This window comes from Centruroides vittatus, unplaced genomic scaffold, assembly GCF_030686945.1.
Source record: "Centruroides vittatus isolate TY-2023 unplaced genomic scaffold, ASM3068694v2 contig_696, whole genome shotgun sequence".
In the NCBI taxonomy this organism is placed as follows: Eukaryota; Metazoa; Arthropoda; class Arachnida; order Scorpiones; family Buthidae; genus Centruroides; species Centruroides vittatus.
Genome location: NW_027122440.1, coordinates 141513 through 162563, shown reverse-complemented (window position 1 = coordinate 162563; position 21051 = coordinate 141513). Strand labels below are relative to the sequence as shown.

At 31.5% G+C, this 21051-nt stretch overlaps 2 protein-coding genes across 3 annotated transcripts in view; both read right to left on the bottom strand.

Annotated features, from left to right (window-relative positions):
- The window catches only part of LOC136980388 (cholesterol 7-desaturase nvd-like), a 71134-nt gene that overhangs the window by 33603 nt on the left and 16480 nt on the right, over positions 1-21051 (bottom strand). The gene's annotated exons all lie outside the window — the stretch shown is intronic.
- Positions 2747-15406, bottom strand: LOC136980386 (putative fatty acyl-CoA reductase CG5065). 2 transcript variants are annotated; one of them, XM_067276489.1, is made up of 13 exons: positions 15337-15406; positions 9379-9462; positions 9186-9299; positions 7142-7317; positions 7002-7074; positions 6417-6523; positions 6170-6347; positions 6052-6096; positions 5865-5992; positions 4823-5062; positions 4602-4731; positions 3078-3205; positions 2747-3009 (listed from the first exon to the last, which is right to left on the bottom strand). In XM_067276489.1, exons 2-13 carry the CDS (start codon positions 9445-9447, stop codon positions 2931-2933), a joined length of 1467 nt encoding a protein of 488 aa, XP_067132590.1. In that variant the 5' UTR covers positions 9448-9462; positions 15337-15406; the 3' UTR covers positions 2747-2930. The 2 variants fall into 2 exon arrangements, with proteins under 2 accessions (XP_067132590.1, XP_067132592.1); XM_067276491.1 differs by having other exon boundaries at positions 15341-15369.

The window sequence follows — 21051 nt, the reverse complement described above, 5'->3', positions numbered from 1 at the left end:
CAAATAAACTGTGGTCATTATCTCATTGCTGAGCTCTTCTATTAAAGTAGCCCGTAGTACAGGGTTGCAAACAACAATGGCTGTGTATTGATTTTTTGTGTGTACTTTGAATCGCTGGGGAAAGCCCTTGATCTGATCTGTATGGTATGGTTCTTTAATTATTGCTATATCTGTACTGTTTTCTGTGATATATTTTACCAGGTGGGCCGTAGCACTAGAACCTCTATCCAAGTTAATTTGTATGAAGTTAATTGAGTTTTTCTTTAATATTCGCATACTCATATTCCGCACGTATGACGTGCGGAATTTTTCTCGGGATGCAATCCTCCTTGGCAGATCGCTGATATTTTACTATGCCGTATTTCCTCAGTGCAAGCCCAATTTTAAAGTTAGGTCTACTTTATAGAAATCTGGTTAAATGTGCTAGCTAGTATCTGAAGTTCACTTACAAAAATTCAACAAGAATGTGAACGCTCCTAATAGGGAACAATGAGTTTAAAACGATTCATATTTGGTCATGTCAGAGCTAACGACTTAATTGCTAATAGTTTGCTTTCATTCTGACAGTGATTAGTAGTGGCACTTATAGAGAAGATTTTTGATCATTTGACCATATTATCTCCTCTCTGGAACCAGAAAGATAGAAAACTGTGAGCCTAATTCCTCTGAAGCCAGCAAAGCGCAGGAGAAAATGAGGAAGAGGAAGCTACTAGTGCAGACGAGAAAAGGCGTGAGAAGAAGAAGAAAGAGGAAAGACAACCTTGTTGTAGCACTAAAAGAAGTAAAAAAGTAACGTTTAGGTTACCAAACATTATCACTACAGATAAGAAATTATAAAAGAAGTAATGAAATATTTTTATGGAAAGGTTTAAAAGATATATCGTGCGTGAGAAATTATATACTTACCGATTGAATACGGCAGAGAAGTGACGAATTCTCATAATGTAAACATTTTTCATGCAGTATATATACACAAAACGTAGCAAAACACTTAAATTTAATTGGTTAGTATGATTCCAAACTTCCTACTTACGTAAAAATTGACGAATAGGAAAGTTCCACGATAAAATACTTTTATTATGGATGTATTATTTCAAAAGCAATAACTGTTATTACGTAAAATGAACAATATTAAAATTTAATTATTTAAACATCTGAGAAATAACTGAATTAATGATTCAACTTATAATAAAAAGTAAGATTTTCAGGGAAAAGTACTTTTCCCTGAAAATCATTAAAAATTATTCTACGTATCCATTTGTATCATTTCCAAACATTTTACATTTCTATTGCCTTAAAAATACCCAAATTTATCTAAAATCGGCAGTTTTTACATTATGTTAAATTGTATAATAAAGGGCGAATCGTCATTTCTGACTTCAGTGAAATAGAAAATGGAAGGATTACATGCTTTTTTTGGAAGTAAAATGTCTGACGTTTCTCAGATTTTAACACCACTTCTTATTATGGGTGTGACTTCTGTAATAATCAGTAAGTAAATAACTGTGTAAAAGTTTTGAATTTATTAGTTTAATTTATTTGTAATTGCAAATACTACACAACAAAGATATCCTTATGGCAGCAATTCGAACAATCCCTACTTGTTTATAACTGACTGTTATTGTACACAGTTTCACAAACAAAATACAACTGCAAAATTGACACCTAAAGATCGATAATTATTTATTATTACCGCACCTTATTAACTGTTTATATTTGCTTCGAAATTATCAATAGTTAAAAGTAATCTCAAATCATATTTTGTTATTTGCAAACGATTCCCGTGTTTGCGCAAGAAGTGAAGAATGCCACCACAGTAAGTTAGAAATGCCATAATTAGCAATGTCATTTCATTTCATTCAATAGGGTTTAAAATCGTTTCTATATTCACCCATTAACACGTCGTTATATTCAATAGGAACTTGCTTAGCACTAGACACATGTAATTACGATTATGTATTGTGGTTTTTAGTCACTAGAAGCCTCGTAAAGCCGAGTCAGATTGCAGAAATAAATAAAATATTCGTTTGTTACTAAATAGTGCAGTAAGCGTTCAATTCGTCCGAAAAACGTAATTTTGAGCTCATCGATTTAAAAATGAAATAAACGATCACAAGAAGACCTTGTACTGTATTTGATTTAAATTAACAAAGGTTATTCTACGTAAGTGATTATCACACCAAACTCGGTGTGATAAACTCTTACGTAAGATCATCAACGAATCATATTACAGTACGTACACCTAGCAGGCCAGCTCGGCACTGTGTCGCCATCTTATGGCGTAAGTTTACACTTTAGTTGCTTTTTTTAGTGGTTTATTTCCGATAAATAGTTAAATGTTCAATGGATATTCGTGAAAATATAATCAGCGATTCCCCTCGTCTTGTTTTACTCACAGGCCAAATTTGGTAAAAATTGGGCGAGATTTAGTTGATTTATCGCTTCGGGGATCGATGACTTTCGAATTGTCTTTGCTTACAGCTCAGACTAAAAACTTTACAATTCTTAGCCGTTAAAATTCTGTTTTCTTGGTATGTTGCTTATTCAATTTTTAGGAAAATAATCCGTCTTAACTAGCAAAGCCAACATTCACTGCAAGTTAGAGAAATGTGTAATAATAATCTCGTGAATGTCGTTGAGTCTTCTGACACCTCTACTTCTATACAAAAAATAAGGAATAAAGAACACTTGTAAAGGATAATTCGTCTGAGTTTTGAAAATCATCCATGAAATAAAAAGTTCAAAATTTATACGAAAAATATCAATTTTTATTATTTAGATATTCTTTGTAGTTTTTTACATTCGAAAACAGCAGTCAATTTATTAACATCGGGAGTAACATCTGTATAATTTGCATCGTAAGAAAGTAATATCATTACAATATAATTCAATATATTATCCTCTAGAAAATTAAAACATTTCATTAATTATTACAATGATAAGAAGGTAAAACTGTAAAGAAATCCCAAAAACAATCCAGTTTGGGCAAGTAAAATGGAATAATATTTCCTGTAAAATATAACATTATGTTAAAAATTATTTTATTTTGAGTTAGAAGAATGTAGATAGATGCTTACATTAACAACTGTTTTCTACTTCGAGGGATGGTCGAGTCATCTTCCTTTAACACAAATCTCCTGATGCCGAGAACGTACTCGTCCAAGTAATCGTCCCAATTGAGTTTCGAGATGTCAAAGTCGAAATTCTGAAATAAAATTTCGATATTTTGTACATTTTGCAACATCCAACTATCTGTAATTTCCGGTATTCACTGAAAAACACTTAAAGTGTGATGCATCCTGAGAGAAATAAATCTTATCAAGCTAAATTTTATGTATGTTCTACTCTGATCAGAATGTTTTAGTGCTCCCAAATACTTACAATTGTTAGTTAAGTCAGTCAATCTTACACGTACAGACTCTTTAGAAAACATGGTAAGTTTTATATACAGTATATATAAGCTTGCACAATCTATTCAAATTTTTTGGCAATATTTAAAACTAGGTGTGGCGGTATCTGTTATCATATTTTATTAAAAACTTTCATATAATTAATTATTATACAATGGAAAATAGCTTAGTTTTGACGGTAAAACGAGTTTTACAAAAAACGTTTTAAATACTAGTAACGAGCGAAAGCTCTATTAAGTCTAACAACACTGGAGATATGACACGTGTCTCCCCTCTATCTCTCAACCGGTAGACCTCTAACGATGAAATTTTGACAGCATCAATCTTCCTAATACAAAAACTTCCCTGCAAAACTTTAGAAATTCGACAAAAGAGGCAGGAGTTATTAAGTTTTAAATTAGGCGAGCATAATCCTGTCCTTCCCATTGAGAAAAACTCCTAATTTCTTTTTGCAGTTTTTGAAGTTTCCAGGTCCCAAAGTGTGAAATCATTTTTGGACTGATCTCCGTACTTTTCTCCTGTTAAATATATCATCCGAGCAAGTAAATTATACCGTACAGTACATAAAACTGAAAGAAACTTAATATAATCGTAGATCTTTTTATGATCCAAAATTGTCTTATGAACCCCTTCAGACAAATGGTTTCAGCTCTAGAAGGGAATAAACTTCAGGTTGTTAGCTACACGTTAAACGTTGCGGAAAAGCCTCATTCTAGCTGTGCTGCTGCTGTGTTGTGGGAAAGCGCAAGAAATGAAACCAAATGCTTGTTTAATTTATAAGCTTTGGTTTCTAAGACAATAAAACCTTCTGTATTTGACTTCCATTACTACAGAAGGTGCTAGGACTATTCTATGACAAGGAGTTCGTTATGATCCAAAATCGATAAGACCAGGGTTGTCGAAAATTATCGATCATGACGGCTTTCTTGATATTTTCATAAAAATTCATTGACACACAGTATGTTGGCATTCGTGTCTGGATTTATTACTATTATCAGACATCGAACCAATGTTCATTAAAATCGTTGGGCCAGAGTTACATCACAATTACAAATCGATGTTTGCTCGACGGTAGATTACCGGCATTGGGACAGTCTTGCCGACAATGCAGATTCGAATGTAAATATCTACGTAGGTGGGTAGATAGGTACTAATAAGGTGCTACGTACAGTACATGTAAAATAATCCTACCTGTTTATCTTCGCTTGACATCGTTTCTATCAATTTTTCCATATTATTAGAATAAAACTTCCATTCTCTATTGCAAAAATATTCTAATACATTCACCGTCTTGTGAAACTTTTCGTAGACATTCACCATCCTTAATAACGAAAAACAAATAAATTAATTAATATTTATACATATATGCTTTATTTAATATATAATACTTAAGCAAATTCAAAACAATATACTTTGGTTTTCTGCCAACAGCAACTTGAAATAAATCTGTTAACATTGCGGGAAATTGATGCTGCATCACAGTGCATACACGATTCCAATAATAATTCTTCTTGGCTACTTTTGTTGGATATAAAAATGTGTTCGCCGATGGAGAATTCCAAGAATGGAAATACAAACGTTGGAGAAACTTCCGATTTGTAAGAGGATTTATACATCCTGAAGTGCAATTGTAAACTGGGATTTCATCTTCTCTGCGAAGAAAATGGCATACAGAATTTCTAAAATGTGTCAACAAGTTACATATGATTTCTGCACGAAATTACCGATAACGGTTTAAAAATATTCTTGACTTAGGGTATAAATAATTAACATATCTTAAATTTATCTATAAATTTACTTCAGAATCTTTCCGAATTTTACTGTTTTATGGGATAATTTAATACTTAAGACACATTTTGTCTGCTAATTTCTAAAAATTCGTATAAAGTGAACGTATTAAGGACAAAAGCATAACTCTTTCGCTAATATACAGAGATGATTGAGATTTATAAGACTATTGAACCAGTATTGAATTTTTGCTTAATACATTTTTTTAAATAAAAAATAATATCCGTAAATATATTGATTAGGTTGCAATTTAAAACTCGTAGACCTATAAATTTCTACAGCTGTATGTTTGTCTGTCCTTCCTTAAACTAATGAATGGTATTAGAAAGATGAAAGTTCAGACAAGAATTGGCGATTTTAGGGTCAGGAAGACCGGATTAATGACATATGAACTTCTAATGCGAACCGGAAGTTACTTTAGTTTAATTCGAATGTTTTCCTCCGAATGAGTTAGATATATGACTCTATTAACAGGAAAACGGTGATAAACAAAGGCAACCCACTACTAATTTGAGGTGTAGACGCTATACTTTAAATAAATTAAAAATATGATTAAAAATTTCAGCCCGGCATTGTGTCGTGTCACAGTAAATAATTGCTCGTTAGAATTTAAAATTTTTTTCTAATTGACATTTTCTTTAGAATTTTCAAAAAAAAAAAATTTACTTTCGATGAAGAGACGTTGCCTTTTTCCAAGCGGCAGCCAACATCAAATTAATCACTGTGTCTGCAGGAATGATATCACTTATTTTGTCTTCGTTCATTAATATACTTCTGAGTATTCCTTTTAATCCCTGAAAGTACGCAATTTTTAATCCCTTCTTCATCTCCAAAAGTATTTAAATGTACTTACGGCAGCAATTAAATGATCTGCACCGCTATGGCTATTGTTCCATCCCTACAATAAAGAAATTTACAACGATTTTACATTAAGGGCTAATTTATTTTAATACATAATAAAATCTACTTACGGGAATGGGTTCCTTCCAACTGCAACCTACTATAGAAGGTCTTACGATAACTACAGGCAAATCTCTACAGAAGTTATTCAAGTAATTTTCTGCTATGGCCTTTGTTAAAGTATAGGTGTTGGGTCGACCTTCGAAAACATTTTCGTCTGTTATGTTTGCGGAATCAATATTTTCTAGACTACAATTGAAAAAATATGAATAACATGCCAATGTTAAAAAACGCATTTAAAATGTCATACTATAATACTTTGCTATATTTTTAAATTCTTCACAAGTTCTGGACATTGTATAAATTTTTTCATCCACTTCCTCTCTATTGCAGAAAGAATAAGCCGTAGATGTGTGCACGAATACCTGAAATTAAGATATACAACGTATGTTGTATTCGATACTTATAAAGAAATACAGCTGATAAAACACTACAAGCCATTTTATAATGTGTTTTTAGTTTTAGTATTTACAAACACTATTTGTACAAAAGTTTCGCAGTTACCATACAGTGTACAAGGGTTTCGTATTTAAAGAAAGTTCCATTTTATATTTAAATAATTTAAAAGAATAAGAAATTTCCTAATGTTTTCACTTTCTGTTTTTTATTGTAAATTGATTCAATGGATTATCAATTTACAGAAAAGAGTGAAAAGTTCATTCTACAATTATTAATTAATTAATTATTCTGATTTCGGCAATACAGGAAGCCTTAACGTAAATTATACATAGTGTTTGTGCTGATTTAAGTTTGAAATAAAAACAAATAAAGCTTTTTTAAATAAGAAACTTTTCTGTACTTAATCTTGTGCATTAAAAAATTATTTGTAATCAAAATATTTACCGATAAATTTTTCATTCGGCGACAAACTTCGGCTAGATTTTTTGTCGATTCCACGTTGTTGACGAACGAATCTCTGCGAAATAAGTCAAAAATAAATACGAACCTCGCAGATTAATGTGTTTAATTAATGCAAAACATACCGTAAAGGTTCATCGAATTTAACCGAAGCGGCCAAGTGAAACACCACCGAAACATTCTTCGTAATCAAACCCATTTTTGAAGAGGAAATTCCTAAATTCTCTTTAGTGAGGTTCCCTTCGATGCATTCGACTTTATTGCAAATCTCCGGATTTCTCAGTAAGACACTTTCGAAAATCTTTTACAAGTATAAAATGTTACGAAAATGTCAATATCAATTTTTATGATATAATGTAAGTGATGTATTGCATTTGTGACAGGTATTGTAAGATTAAATACATTAGCATTGACACAATTTTGTTCATTTTTAAATTAGTTTGACGTTATGCTAAAATTCTTTGGCAATGGAAAGTGTGAAAATGATGACGATCGGATTTTATTATATAGTTTATGAATAGTTTGCATGTACTCCACATGAAATATAATTAATAATAATTCTTTCCGTGGATATAAACTAAATTTAATGACATTTTTAAAAAATGTTCCCTTAAAAATTTTTTTACGATATTAAAAACATCATTCAAATTAGTTAATGTTCATAATATAGCCAAATAGATTGAAATGATTATTTTCCCTACAATTGTTTCTGACGTCAATTTTTTTTGTTCTCGAACAGCCAAAGGAACGAATCTAAACAAAAACAATATATTTAATAATGATTAAAACAATAGAAATTGTAGAAACGTTTTTTGTTCCTATGTTCTAACGCATGTACTGTACCGTACAATCTATCAGCAATTTTCCCGAATTCTTATTCCTCAGCCATGACTGATTAACTATTACACAGGATAAATGAAGAAAGGTCACTGGTGTTCTTTCTTTCGTCTACAATACTATGACCTTCTCGAAATTGAAATTATATTTAAATTGTGTAGTAATGGTGCTGCTTACAATTGCAGGTATTTTAGAAGCAAAGAAAGTAAACTAATCACCCAAAAGTAAGCATTGACGAACGTCCGCAATGCAGACAATACAAGTTATTATAAGTTTCGAGTAAACACTCATTAAACCTGTGTAGAGCTCAATAGAAATTTAAGTCAAATATCGAAGTACAGTACAATGCGATGTATTGTATTATACAACCATATGAATTATAAATTAGATTATTAAATATGTATATCTGAAATTTATGACAAATATTCAATAATCAACATTAATTGTAAATTCATTTTTTTAAAACTTTTTCCACCCTGTGGGCACTAAGACAGCAACTCTTGCAAGCCCATTATGAATTTGGTCAGACCCACAATGGAGCGGCCGTATGGTGAGGGACGGGGGCCGACATATCCGGTTGGACAACGACCAACCCCGAAAAATTCCTGAGGATGTTTCGACCTCGTACGGATCCGTTCCTGAGTGCCCAGAGCGCTAGGCTGTCACCTTGACCACTCAGCCACCCGGCCATATTGTGAATTCATTATAAAACAAACATTGAATAATTTTGTGTTATAATATAGTCGTATATTTTAATTTGAATGACGATAAAGCACGGGAAAAAATGTTTGTATTTTATTTTCCTGGCTGTTATAGAATATAACAGGAAAAATGTGTTAATAAGAATAAATTTTGACCGCCGAAATTTTGCATTTCTCGACGTTTTTATACTCAAGACGCCCCAAAATAAAAAAATCAAATTACGAATTGCGTAATTTTTCTGACTATTATAACATTTTATTTAAAAATAACTTTTATATTATTAATCATAATATATAAAGTTGTGTGTGAAGGCATTTGTTATGAGAGTATATATATTCGATAAACACTAAATTCAGGCCTATTATTTCTAAATGATGTGTCAAATATGTTCGTAGGCCGTATTAACGTGTGTTCGTACCAGATTTCACCACGTTGGGCACCATCTTTTAAACAGTATCATTTGATTGCGAAACTATTGACTACGGTTCGAATTTTGGAGCAACTTTTCAATTTACTCGTAGGTCTGAAGTTTGAATACCCAATAATTATTTTACGATAATATAAGTAAAATATCTTAACCTATTTATTTCTAGTATTTCTTTAATGAAATATATTATTATTTTAACTTACTTTAGAACGAAACAATTCCTTTTTCCTTTCTTCCACTGGCATTCCTTTCTTGCATCTAATTAAAACGTAAATCTTTCGAGCATTGCAAGATCTTAGCAATTTCTCTAAAAGCACCTTCAAATGTTGGTAAAATTAGGTATAAATAACTTATTATTAAAATATCTGAGTAACAATATGATGCAGAAATGCTTGCCTTTCCCAATGATCCAGTTGCTCCTGTTACAAATATCTCACGATTTTTATAAAATTTCGATACAGACATTCTTCTTCTGTGAACCTATCAAATATTTAGTTGAATGAATAAACTTGGAGAAATGTAAAAGTAAATCACTGCCCTTGAAACACTCACAATTGTTTTATTTCTCAACTTAAGATATTTTTGGAAAAATGCGAATTTCACTACCTTTCAATAATTACAGAATATTTCCTTCCATGCACAAATTTCTTTTAAAATATAAACTAGAAATTTATTTTAAAATAATAAATATACGAAATTTTATAAGAGACTGTATATATGTACACGTGAATATAAATATATTGACATATATACAGATTTAAATTTTATCATTGTATTAATATAGCAGGTGGTATATTAATACAATGATACATTATGAATACAATATGAAACATTAAATCATTGCATTAATACGTAAAAATGTACTTATTCACTTATTACATATCTCGTTAACAATATGTAAGAATACACAGTCTTAATTAAGTACCGTACGTAATATTGATCATGTTAAAATAATATACATGTTAATTTCAAAGTGTTTTTATTTAGAAAACGATGTATGATTGTCAGTATCTTCTTAATACATAGCTAATTGTTCTTCTCGCTCTTGATTAACTAATTTTAAAAGAAATAGCGTGAGCACACACAGATTCGAATGCTTTCCTTGAAGTAATCTTTACAAGTGAAAATTAACTGACTTTTTTATTATTTATGTATTCTGTCTTCATAGGACACATTATCATCTCTGACAATTCGCATGGGCTTAAATCTGTGTACTCTGCAGGACGTTCCACGTGTGACGGTAAGTCTAGTTTTCTATGTATGGAAACTTTCGAATTGCCTTATATATTTCCTTTTTTTTCTACGCTACGCTTTTTATTATATAAATAAAGCTTAATTATACTACAATATAGAAATTACTCTTGTATATATGCTTGTAACTTAGTTATAAACAAAACCCAGATTTCTATATAAATTGAAATAAATTGAAATTGGGTAAAGCTTACTTATAAATAATAATACAATTCCTCTTGCAATGAACGTCATTCACCATTTCTTAATTTTTAGAAATTTATATAAAAATAATAACTCTTTCGTATATTTTAAAACAAGTGATATAAACAATTTTTTTGTAAATAAACAAGTTTATTCCAATAATTCAGTACCTTGGATTTCATTAGTTTGGAATACAATAGTTACGCGGATTTTGAACTGCTTGGCAAGAGGTTACAATGAAGTTCGTTGAAAAGGGGTTTTTAGAGAATTTTTTCGGAATTTGTAACAGTTTACTTTATGTCACGTGAATAACATATAAAAGGCAAGTTACCTTTAGCGGTTCATATTAATGTTTGTGAAAAATGGCGAGAGGTAAGGCACTACAGCAATCAATCAGCCAAAATACTATCCAGAAGTAAAAAGGAGTCTCTCAGTACAGTATCGCGCGGAATGTGCATATATTTCAGTCAGTAAAACAGGGAATCATAAAATGATTTCCGGAAACGGGGAAAACACTCGTCCAGGAAAAGCTTTAAAAAGTCAACTACGATGCAAATAACTACGGACTTTTCTATGCTATATTTCCCAAAACAGACAAGTTTCCGTAGAAGATTTGACAAAATGGAAAGGGATTAGTCTAATATCCCATTACGTGAATGCGTAGCGTAGAGATATGCCCGACAATGCAAATACAAACCGTACAAATCCAAGCGAAAACTTTTCAGAAATGAATCGTGCAACTGCAGACGTTTAGCTTGGACCAGAACTCATCTAAAGTGGAGAAGGTTGATTAGAAGAATACGCGAATCAATATTTCACATAAACTGTGGGAATAAAGGCAACAAAGTCATTCGTAATAAAGATAAACTAATAATTCAGAATGTTATTCAAGACCAGCAGAGACCCGCACTCTCTAATGGTTTGGGATGCACGAGCGCAGAGGGAGTTGGAAACTTGCATTTCTGCGATGATGCCGTGGACTCTTAAGTTTATATTCTAATCCTTCAGCCACATCTACGTGAATCAAAACGTAAACTTTTCCAAAGACAAGCCGGTATTTTGCAGCACGACAAAGCTCGTCTGCTAAATCTTAGAAAACCAAAGTCCAGATGCAATCTAATCATATACGTGTACTCTTTGGGCGTCGTCAAGCCAGACCCGTTACCACAATAAAATTATGGAGGTTTTTCAAAAGATAAATGACTCACCGCCATTCTAGCACATTAGGATAAATACGTACGTATTTAAATGAAAAGTGGAAAGAAAATTCTCACGCAGTTGCTACAGAGAACGAAGTCCAATAAAACGTGTTACAAATAGGGATTGCAATTGCTGGATCCCTCATCCAGCAATCCAGCTGGATCCAGCGCATTCTTCGGCCTGCTGGATCCAGCGCTGCGGATCCGCAAATACTCAATTAACTTTCTAAATAATTGCGCAAAAGTCTACGTCGTCGCGTTGCCGCTTTGCTAACTACTAGACTGCTACTAATTACTTACTCACTACTTTACTAACACTAATAATTAAATTACTTATAAATAAACTATACCTTAATCAATTCAACAAAATTTAATAAAATAATAACGTATTCAATCGCTTTTAACGATCTTCCTCAGTTACAAAAAAATACAACATTAACTATAGAACATAAAATGTGTTTGGAATAAATGTAAAAAGAATAGTGCTTAATTACATTCCATTTTTAAACAAGATACATAGATGTACTGCCAGGTCTAATAATTTTCGTATTGTATACCGACGTAATCCCACTGTTTTCAAACTTTTAAGAAACGATAAAAAGAAAGAGGATCGGAATTCAACAACGGGTATATATTCGGTGCCTTTACACAACCAACGTTTCAATTCCAAGCTCGTTTATGTGGGTGCAACGATGCGCAGTTTAAAACAAAGGCTCTAGAGCACAAATATACAATCAGTAAGAACCTCGACAACACTGCGCTGTCATCATACGCAAGAGAGAAGGATGTTAACATTCAATGGGATCGAGCGGCAATTATAAAAACGACGACGAATAGGCAAACGGTCAAACATCTCGAGAGATTGGAAATCTGCAAGGCGCACATGACAACTGGTTGTATAAACCATAGAGATGCGGACTCATTGTCTACCATGTGGAGATCCTTTTATATTAATTAATGTTATTAACGGACAATGCTGGTTTCGTTGGATCTTATATACAGGGTGTTTTTTTTTAAACTGACGGTACTCAGAGACATCTGTAGAACAATCTAACAGCCGGACTGTCGCCAAATTTGGAAGAGTGACTAAGGACGACATGGAAAAAAGATTCCGCGAAGAAAAAAGTAGTACTCAAATTTTCCGGTAGGGGTGGATTTGGCGATGTTGTAGCGAAACAGCTAAGAATCTGCATAAAATCTAGCTGCAATTAACAAACACACGAATGAATAATCAGACAGAGGTTTCAGTGTAATAACGAAAGTTTAATTAATCAGCAAATAACCTTCTCCCTTCTTCAATGTGATCACCGTCCTGCTGGACAACTCATTGCATTCTGAACACCGTGTTCTCTATGGCCGAACGTAACATGTCCGCAGAAATGTTCATCACAGTTCGAGAAATGTTGTCCTTCAAAGTCATCAAGTTTGGGACACTACCAAGATAGACCTTGGACTTTAAGTAACCCCACAGGAAAAAGTAACATGGGGTTAGATCCGGAGAGCGAGGCGGCCATGCAAGTGGAAAAAGCGACTGATGACCCTTTCTTCAGTGAAGTGCTGGTAGCTTTTTCGCTACAACAGCGCCAAATCCTCCTCTACCGGCGAATTTAGGTACTACTTTTTTCTTCGCGGAATCTCTTTTCCATGTCATCTTTAGTCACTCTCCCAAATTTGGCGACAGTCCGGCTGTTAGATTGCTCTACAGATGTCTCTGAGTACCGTCAGTTTAAAAAAAACACCCTGTATATATTTTTCTATATTTAATGTTCTATTTTTTTTGTAACCGAGGAAGATCGTTAAAAACGATTGAAAACGTTATTATTTTTATTAAATTTTGCTGGATTGATAAAGGTGTAGTTTATTTAACTTATTCTACTTCCAGTACATAGCTTTATATACCTATAAATAACTACAGACTAATATGTAGAGCCTATATATGAAAACTGGTAAGACTGATAGCCACTTAGCCACTGATTATCCGTCCTTACATTATTATAATATATTAATATAAATTAATCAGTAGAATTACCTTTGCTATTATTTAACTTAAAGATTACATTATAATTATAATCTAACTATCTCAAATGTTAAACCGAATCAAAGTTAAGTTTACTACCTAAATGTGTAAGAAGTTTTACTGATTTATACCAGTCTAAATAATAAAAGCTTTTTAAGTATTTTTAAAAAATGTTTTATTTCATTAAAAAAAACATAAATTGCAGGATAGATAGATAGACAGATAACACTTTATTGCACCAAAAATACATCTACGCTGGATCCGCGCTGGATCCAGCTGGAATGATTTCAATTCAGCAAAAATCCATCTGGATTCAAAACACTGCTGGATTGCAATCCCTAGTTACAAATACTCCGTAGATTTTAAATTACATATTTTAAGGCTATTTCGTGAAATCTGGGCTGCTAATACGTTTGTATAACAACTTATTTTTATAATAAGTTACTTTTTATGACGAAAATAAACATCTGTACATTGACAAATGAATTATTTTAAACGTTTATTGGTGAGCGAAATACGCGGGAAACGGAATTGTACAATAGATTATTCATCGATAAGAAATAAGACAGTTAGTCATTGTATACATCATTCATCACTAATGAATAAATCAATTCTTACTCTACATTATGACTATAATCAATCATCAATCTGAATATCCAAGACTAATGACTAACTAATTAGACATTAATATACGCAATGAGTAGTCTTTAGTCTCGATTTATTAATCGGCTAAAAAATGCCCAACACTGCCTGGCATATTTTTTAAATAGTAGACAAGCGAAGGTAATCGATAATGTAACCAAACCCTAACCTTTAGTGATGCACAAAATATCGAGAATTTCGCAAAAACCTGGTTCTAAAATTTTTTGAATGAAATAAGTATAGATTGAAAAATTGCTAAATTAAAATTACATTTTTGGCACCCATTACACGATTTTTTTTTCTAATGGGTAAGCGTAATTCTTATTGCAAGAATGAGCTTATGGTTACTTCAGCAGCTTAATTTCTCATACATTTGCAATTATTATCACGTAATATCTAAAAATGATATTTTTGTTGAATTACGAAGATATATTTTATCCTTTAATATAGAAACAAATAAGACAAATTGTTCATTAAAATAACGGTAAAATTTATCCGTGTTTCACGTTTTCTTTTTGTACTGCAAATCTATAAATTCTTACGTTCTTTTCTCGGTCTGTCTTTCAATAGTCTCGAGAACGGAGTTAGATAGATGTAAATGGAGGCCGGATGTGGAAAGATTATTTGCTTTAGGCCCTAATAAATTAAATAGAAACTTTGGTCTAAACTGGAAATCGCTTAAGTTTTAAAAATTAAAACGTGATTTAAAATTTGCAGTACCTTATTGTGAGACTAGATTATTCTATACCTGATTACCCTTTTTACTTTCCTATTATTTATTTAGAGTAAAATATAGCAAAACAAAAGTGCTAAACAACTGGAAATGAATTTTTTAAACTGATTACTTTTAAAAATGCTAAAGACTACATTCGGAAAAAATATTTGCAATTATAATAAGCCTGGTAAATTGGTGCTTAGAATAAATAGAAACAGATATAGACTCTTGAAACAATTATTACGCATTTATATGCAATGATACGATCATTGTAAAAGCTGTACTTATAATTATTTGCATCCTTACTAATTTTACGAGAATAAAAATAGGCATAAGTAAAGTCTTACCTACAAAATTCGACGACGAAGTCGATTCGACACTACGTCGAGGAAAAGACAGAATTTCCTCATCCACTGAAATTTATTTTCTTTGTCGATCACGACCGGTTTACCTGATTGATTTTTTAATATGTTTCGAAGTTAATTTCTTGGCATACGAAAGTTCTTACTTTACTACTTCCAATTCCTATTGAAAGCGTAGACTATAATTAAATACCAAATACCGCTTATGTAATTATTAATTAAAGGAAATGCTTTCTAGCGGTCTTGAATTCCACTTTAACATTACAAATTGCGTGTGTTAAATAACTTAAATCTTTCTTTCATTTTTTTTTCATTGCCAACGTTGCATTCTTTACTCGTATAACACGACTCCAAACAAATATAAAAACAGAAATTAATTTTGAGTTCAAACAATCAATCGGAATCGCTAGAATAACACTTAAATGGATTAATGCTACCTTTGGTGCCAAGATGGCGGCTCGTATCTGATTCCAGCAAGGAAACAGTAGGGACGCACGTTCTAACATAACCTAACCTATTCTAATAATTTGGTTGCTAATAATTATGGTAATTTATTAGAATAGGTTAGGTTAGGTTAGAACGTTCGTCCCCGCTGTTTCCTTGCTGGAATCAGAGACGAGCCGCCATCCTGGCACCAAGGGTAACATTAACCCTTAAATGTAATACTGCAAATGGTCACATATGATTAAAAATTTAGTTCATTTAATATATATGCTCTTGATCTCAAATTAGTAGTGGCTTGCCCTTGTACAGTACATCGTACTTTTCCTGATAGAATAGAATCGTGCCGGTTATCTATCTAACTCCTTTCGCGCCAAATTTTTTGAATTCAAATAAAGACTTCCGGTGCAAACCGTAAGTTTGATTAGTTTGAGTTAATTGGGACCTCCTGGGACTAATCTTTCCATGTCTTGTCTTGGATTTGATCTGTTTAACTCCGTTCTCCAGATAAAGAAAGGAATGTTAATATATATTAATTATCTTCTGAAAATATATAAAATTTTTTTTATTACTCTATTGTCTACGAGAAATTTCATTCTAACTGATAAAATACTGCAATGTTACACTCCCGCTTGTTAATAAGAGAGAGGAAGTATGGCTATCGTTCAAAAAAATGACCCCCATCCAAAATTTATTTATATTTAAAGATAAGAAGGGTTATCTGTGTAAGCAATAGACTTTGCCTTGTGTGAAAAGGAAGGAAGAAATAATAGAAAGTAGAATTAGGGGAAGAGGAAATGAAGGAGGAAAGGAAAGTGTGAAATAAGCAACCTTAAGCCCATGGGATCCCATGGGCGTCTGCCTCGCTTTTATTGAAAAAAAACAATTAAAGTATATTGAAGTCAATTACAAAATAAATATTACATAAATAACATAGTTAATTGACTATGTTAGTGGCTGGTTAGCCAACAAAATAACATAAGGTTAGCCTTTCACTCAGTAGACACAAGTAATTGGAGTTAACATATTGAAATGATTACATTCCAGAAAACATGTATCATGTGTTGCCTATAGTACTATAGTACAATAACCTAAGTAGCTGCAATAAATACATACCCGTTACATACATCTTAAACTCTTAATTCACATTACAATTTACACTATGTATATTATTTACATAAGTAGGTCCAGTTAGTAACATTTAGATTGTCTTCATTAGTTGGTTGTCTTCCTCGTTTATCTTGGTCGTCGTCTTGGTCTTCGGTTATCCCGGTCGTCGTTGTCAGTCTCGATCATCGTCTTGAGTATCTCCCTCTCTGACATAGTTGTGGTTGTAGTTATTTATGGTCGCTGGCATCTTGGTTTCTCGGTTGTTGGTTGTTGGACTTCGGGATAATACAGGGAGATATTCGGGACAATTCGAGAGATACAGGGGATCGTGTGTCGTATCTCGAGTGAGGTTTGACTTAATGAAGACTTCACTCGTTATTAGTATCTACGATTAAAAAAAGTAATCGATAACATGAAAATTAATCTTTTTGTCATTTTTTATAATTAATAATTGAAAAAGTTTTTGAATAAAATACCATAATAGAAAAACGTTCTCCAGTTACTGGAAGAGGTACAAATAAAAAGTTATTATATAAACTCTGCCAACAAGGAAAATATTTCTTAGTTATATAATTCAATAGAATTTATATTTGCAAGGGAAATTAGATGCAAATTTTTCAATGTAATTAAAAAATGATATTCAATTGACAAATTATGACGTCTTTTCAATGTATAAATGAGATATGTTTATAGTTTAATTTATATTGTATCGTTTATTAGTTCATATATTATATCATAAGTGTATGAAGTAAGTCTTTTTATGTTTTCGATGCAAACAATTAAACTGTACTTCGTTCTCATAAAATCACTTAATGTCTATTATGTCCTTCGTGTGTCAATTAATTGCAGCCATTTTCCCACACCATTGTTTAATTTAACTACAACAGTGGATATAAAAAACTCGAGCCGATAATTTATTGGTAAAGTAATTAATTTTCGTAGAGTCTGATTTATTCTGGAATTAAAATTTGTCTCAAATAATGTCTGTTATTTACGTCATCAATTACCTTGAGAAATAGGAAATTCCAATCTTGTCGTTGTTTATAATAATTTCCTATTAATTTATTCAAAAATGATTTTATGCAAATTAGTGCTATTAACTTGTTAATTACAAGCAGTTTCCGATATATAAATCCTGTGACGATTTTAAGTTAAGTATTTTATTACACCTTATAAATAAATAAGGAGTAGATAATTATATAAGAGTAACACTTCATGACGATCGAAGTGAACAAAATTCTATACGTTTTTCTTTGATAGAAGGTATATTTATAATATGATCGCACTTATCAACGAGTAAATAAATCAACAAACAATACCTTTGTTTGTTAAATTGTCGCTGTGTATTCGAAATTGGAGCTGAAAATAAACATTGTGTAAGAAACTATTGCGAAATTCAAGGAAAGTTGAGCTACTGCAGATTTATTATTTTTTATAATTTACTTGTTAAAGCTTTAAAAAATGTCACATTCGTTTAAATGCTATATTAATTGCTACACATAAAAATAACAATTATAATTGTTACGACGTATATTTACTGTCGAAACAAATTTAGATTATCGTGTTTGAAAAAGATAAAATTTTATTGTTAAGCCACTTAATTATTTCAAACAATTAAGACGTTGTTCCTGAGGAAAAAAAAACAATAGTTTGCATAACAAATCTCCCTAAATCTGGATTCTCACAAATCTTTATGCCGTTATTAATTTATACGTATAAAAATTACGTAGATAGAAATGCTTACTTCTTACTAAAACATTTAGATAAATGTTAGGACCGAGTTATTATATATCATAATATCATAGATATATGTTCAGTTTTTTGCACAAATTACCAACAGTGGCTAAACAGTGTCTTGCGAGCCGCATGCAGCTCTTGTAGACCCTTATTACGGCTTCCGTATATTTATTCGATTCCCATATACTTATATAATATTTTTGTAAGTTTTATAGCTACTACTTAATGTAATATACACCAGGATCGTAAGGGTAACTCGCAACTTAACCTCGAACGTGCAGCTGAAAGCGTAGAGTATATTCGTAACGTCGAAGGAGTTAAATGAGTTTCTACCAGTAGCAGTAAATAAATAAATACACGATAAAAGTGTATAGCTCCTATCGTGACAAGGTTTAACCATCTCTGATACTTACAGTACGATATCGTTTATGTCTCTATAAAATTAATGTAGAACAATTTCTTGTCACACGGTCACGATGCCAAGCTGAAATTTTAAATCATATTATTTATTTAATATAAAATATATGATATTCGTATCAAATTAGTAGTGTCTTGCCCCTTTACGTCATACTTTTCTTCATACAATACAATCGTGCCGATCATCTATCTAACTCCTTTAGAGGGAAAATATTTTTAATTTAAATAACGTGACTTTTGGTGCAAATGTGAAGTTCCTGTACAGTTAATCTGGACACCCTGCGCCCAAGATTTAAATATTTCATTTCTACATTTATGTATGTAACTCCGTTCTCGAGATTTGAAGAGGACAGACGATCAGACAGACAACGGTAACAATTCATAGGTCTACACTTTTTTCAAATTGTAGCCCAATTCCCTATATATTTTACATTCACTTAATGTATAGTATACTTCTATTTATTTATATATAAATTAATGAATTTAAATGCACATAAATAAATAATTTACTTATTTATCTTTCAATTTGAACATCTAAATTACTAATTTTCAAGTTATGTAAAGTGTATAAAGTTGTTTTTTGTACGTTAGAAGTGACAATAGATAAATAAAAAAGTAATAATAGCATAAAATGTAGCTTTTTAACAATAAAGTACTTTATAAGAACACATGCAAAGTACCCTATAATATTTTCGTCTCGATCTAATTGATGGTATTTTTAACAAATTAGCATATTAATAATCAAAAATCTGATAATATATTTTAATTTGTATTTATAAATTAAATCTGTAAGACGTTTATAAATACATTACATACGGTCTCTAGGCATTCCGGTCATTGTTTACCTATTTGTTACTTGTAAAACAAATAATAATTCTTTCTGTTACTTTATAAATGAAATTAGCCGATTTCAGTTTTCACAGTTTAATTCGTAAAACAATTTTCATAAAATCATAAATAAAAACATTAATCGGTGTCAAATTAATTCATGTTTACATTTTCTTAAGTTTAAATCAATGCTAAGTTGCGAAACTTAGAACTTTAATTTGAATTAAAATAAATTTATGTTAGATTATACCGTAAATATATGCTCAAAAATTAACTATAAAATGTATAAAAGGTTTTATTATTTTCGTTTAAAAAAATTAAACATTCTCACAAGTCTTACGCAATTAATAAAAGTTTTCCTCGAACGATGTCAGCCTATTTTGCCAGAAGACTCATTTGCTCAATATTTAATAAATAGAAAAGAAATTTCTAGAGCCGCAGGTTAAATAAATGTAAAACACGTTTTAAATACACTACAGCCGTATTCAATGTCATTAATTTTTAATTAATTAAACCTGGAAATGTGGCGTGTTTTTAAGGAAACATAATTTAAAAAAAAATAAAACACTTGGAATGCGCCATTATTCGTTTAAAATATAATAAACTAGCAGATAGGCCCGGCGTTGCTCGGGCAAAAGTAATGATAGCGGAGATTAAGATTATTACGTTATAGTCACAGAAGAAAAAGAGTAATTTCATCAACAAACTGAATATTTTTAATAAAAGGTCGAATTTGAAAATCGAATATTGTAATATTGTTCGATTTTCACGACGTGTTCTGATTATATCGTTCGATTTTCATCGAATGTTCTAAAGAATAAAAGTCGAGAAAAACCGAATTAATCTGTTTAAATTTGAAAATCGAATATGTTCTAACATATTACTTTTTTTTTTTCCTCCAGCGCCCGTAAATCTTGCACGTCGCCTTCTCTTGTTCTCCATTGTTACTTAACAATTCTATTGACACTTAACACTTCCATTGTTGATGGAAGTGTTAAACCTTAATCCTGTCCCTTTCCCCCGTGGGGAGGAATTTCGAAAAATCCCTTCTTAGTGTGCGTTTTTATGACGTACCGTAACTATGTACAAAATTCCAACTTTCTACTCTTAACCGTTTGGGCTCTTAACATTTCCATTGTTACGTAACACTTCCATTGTTGACACTTC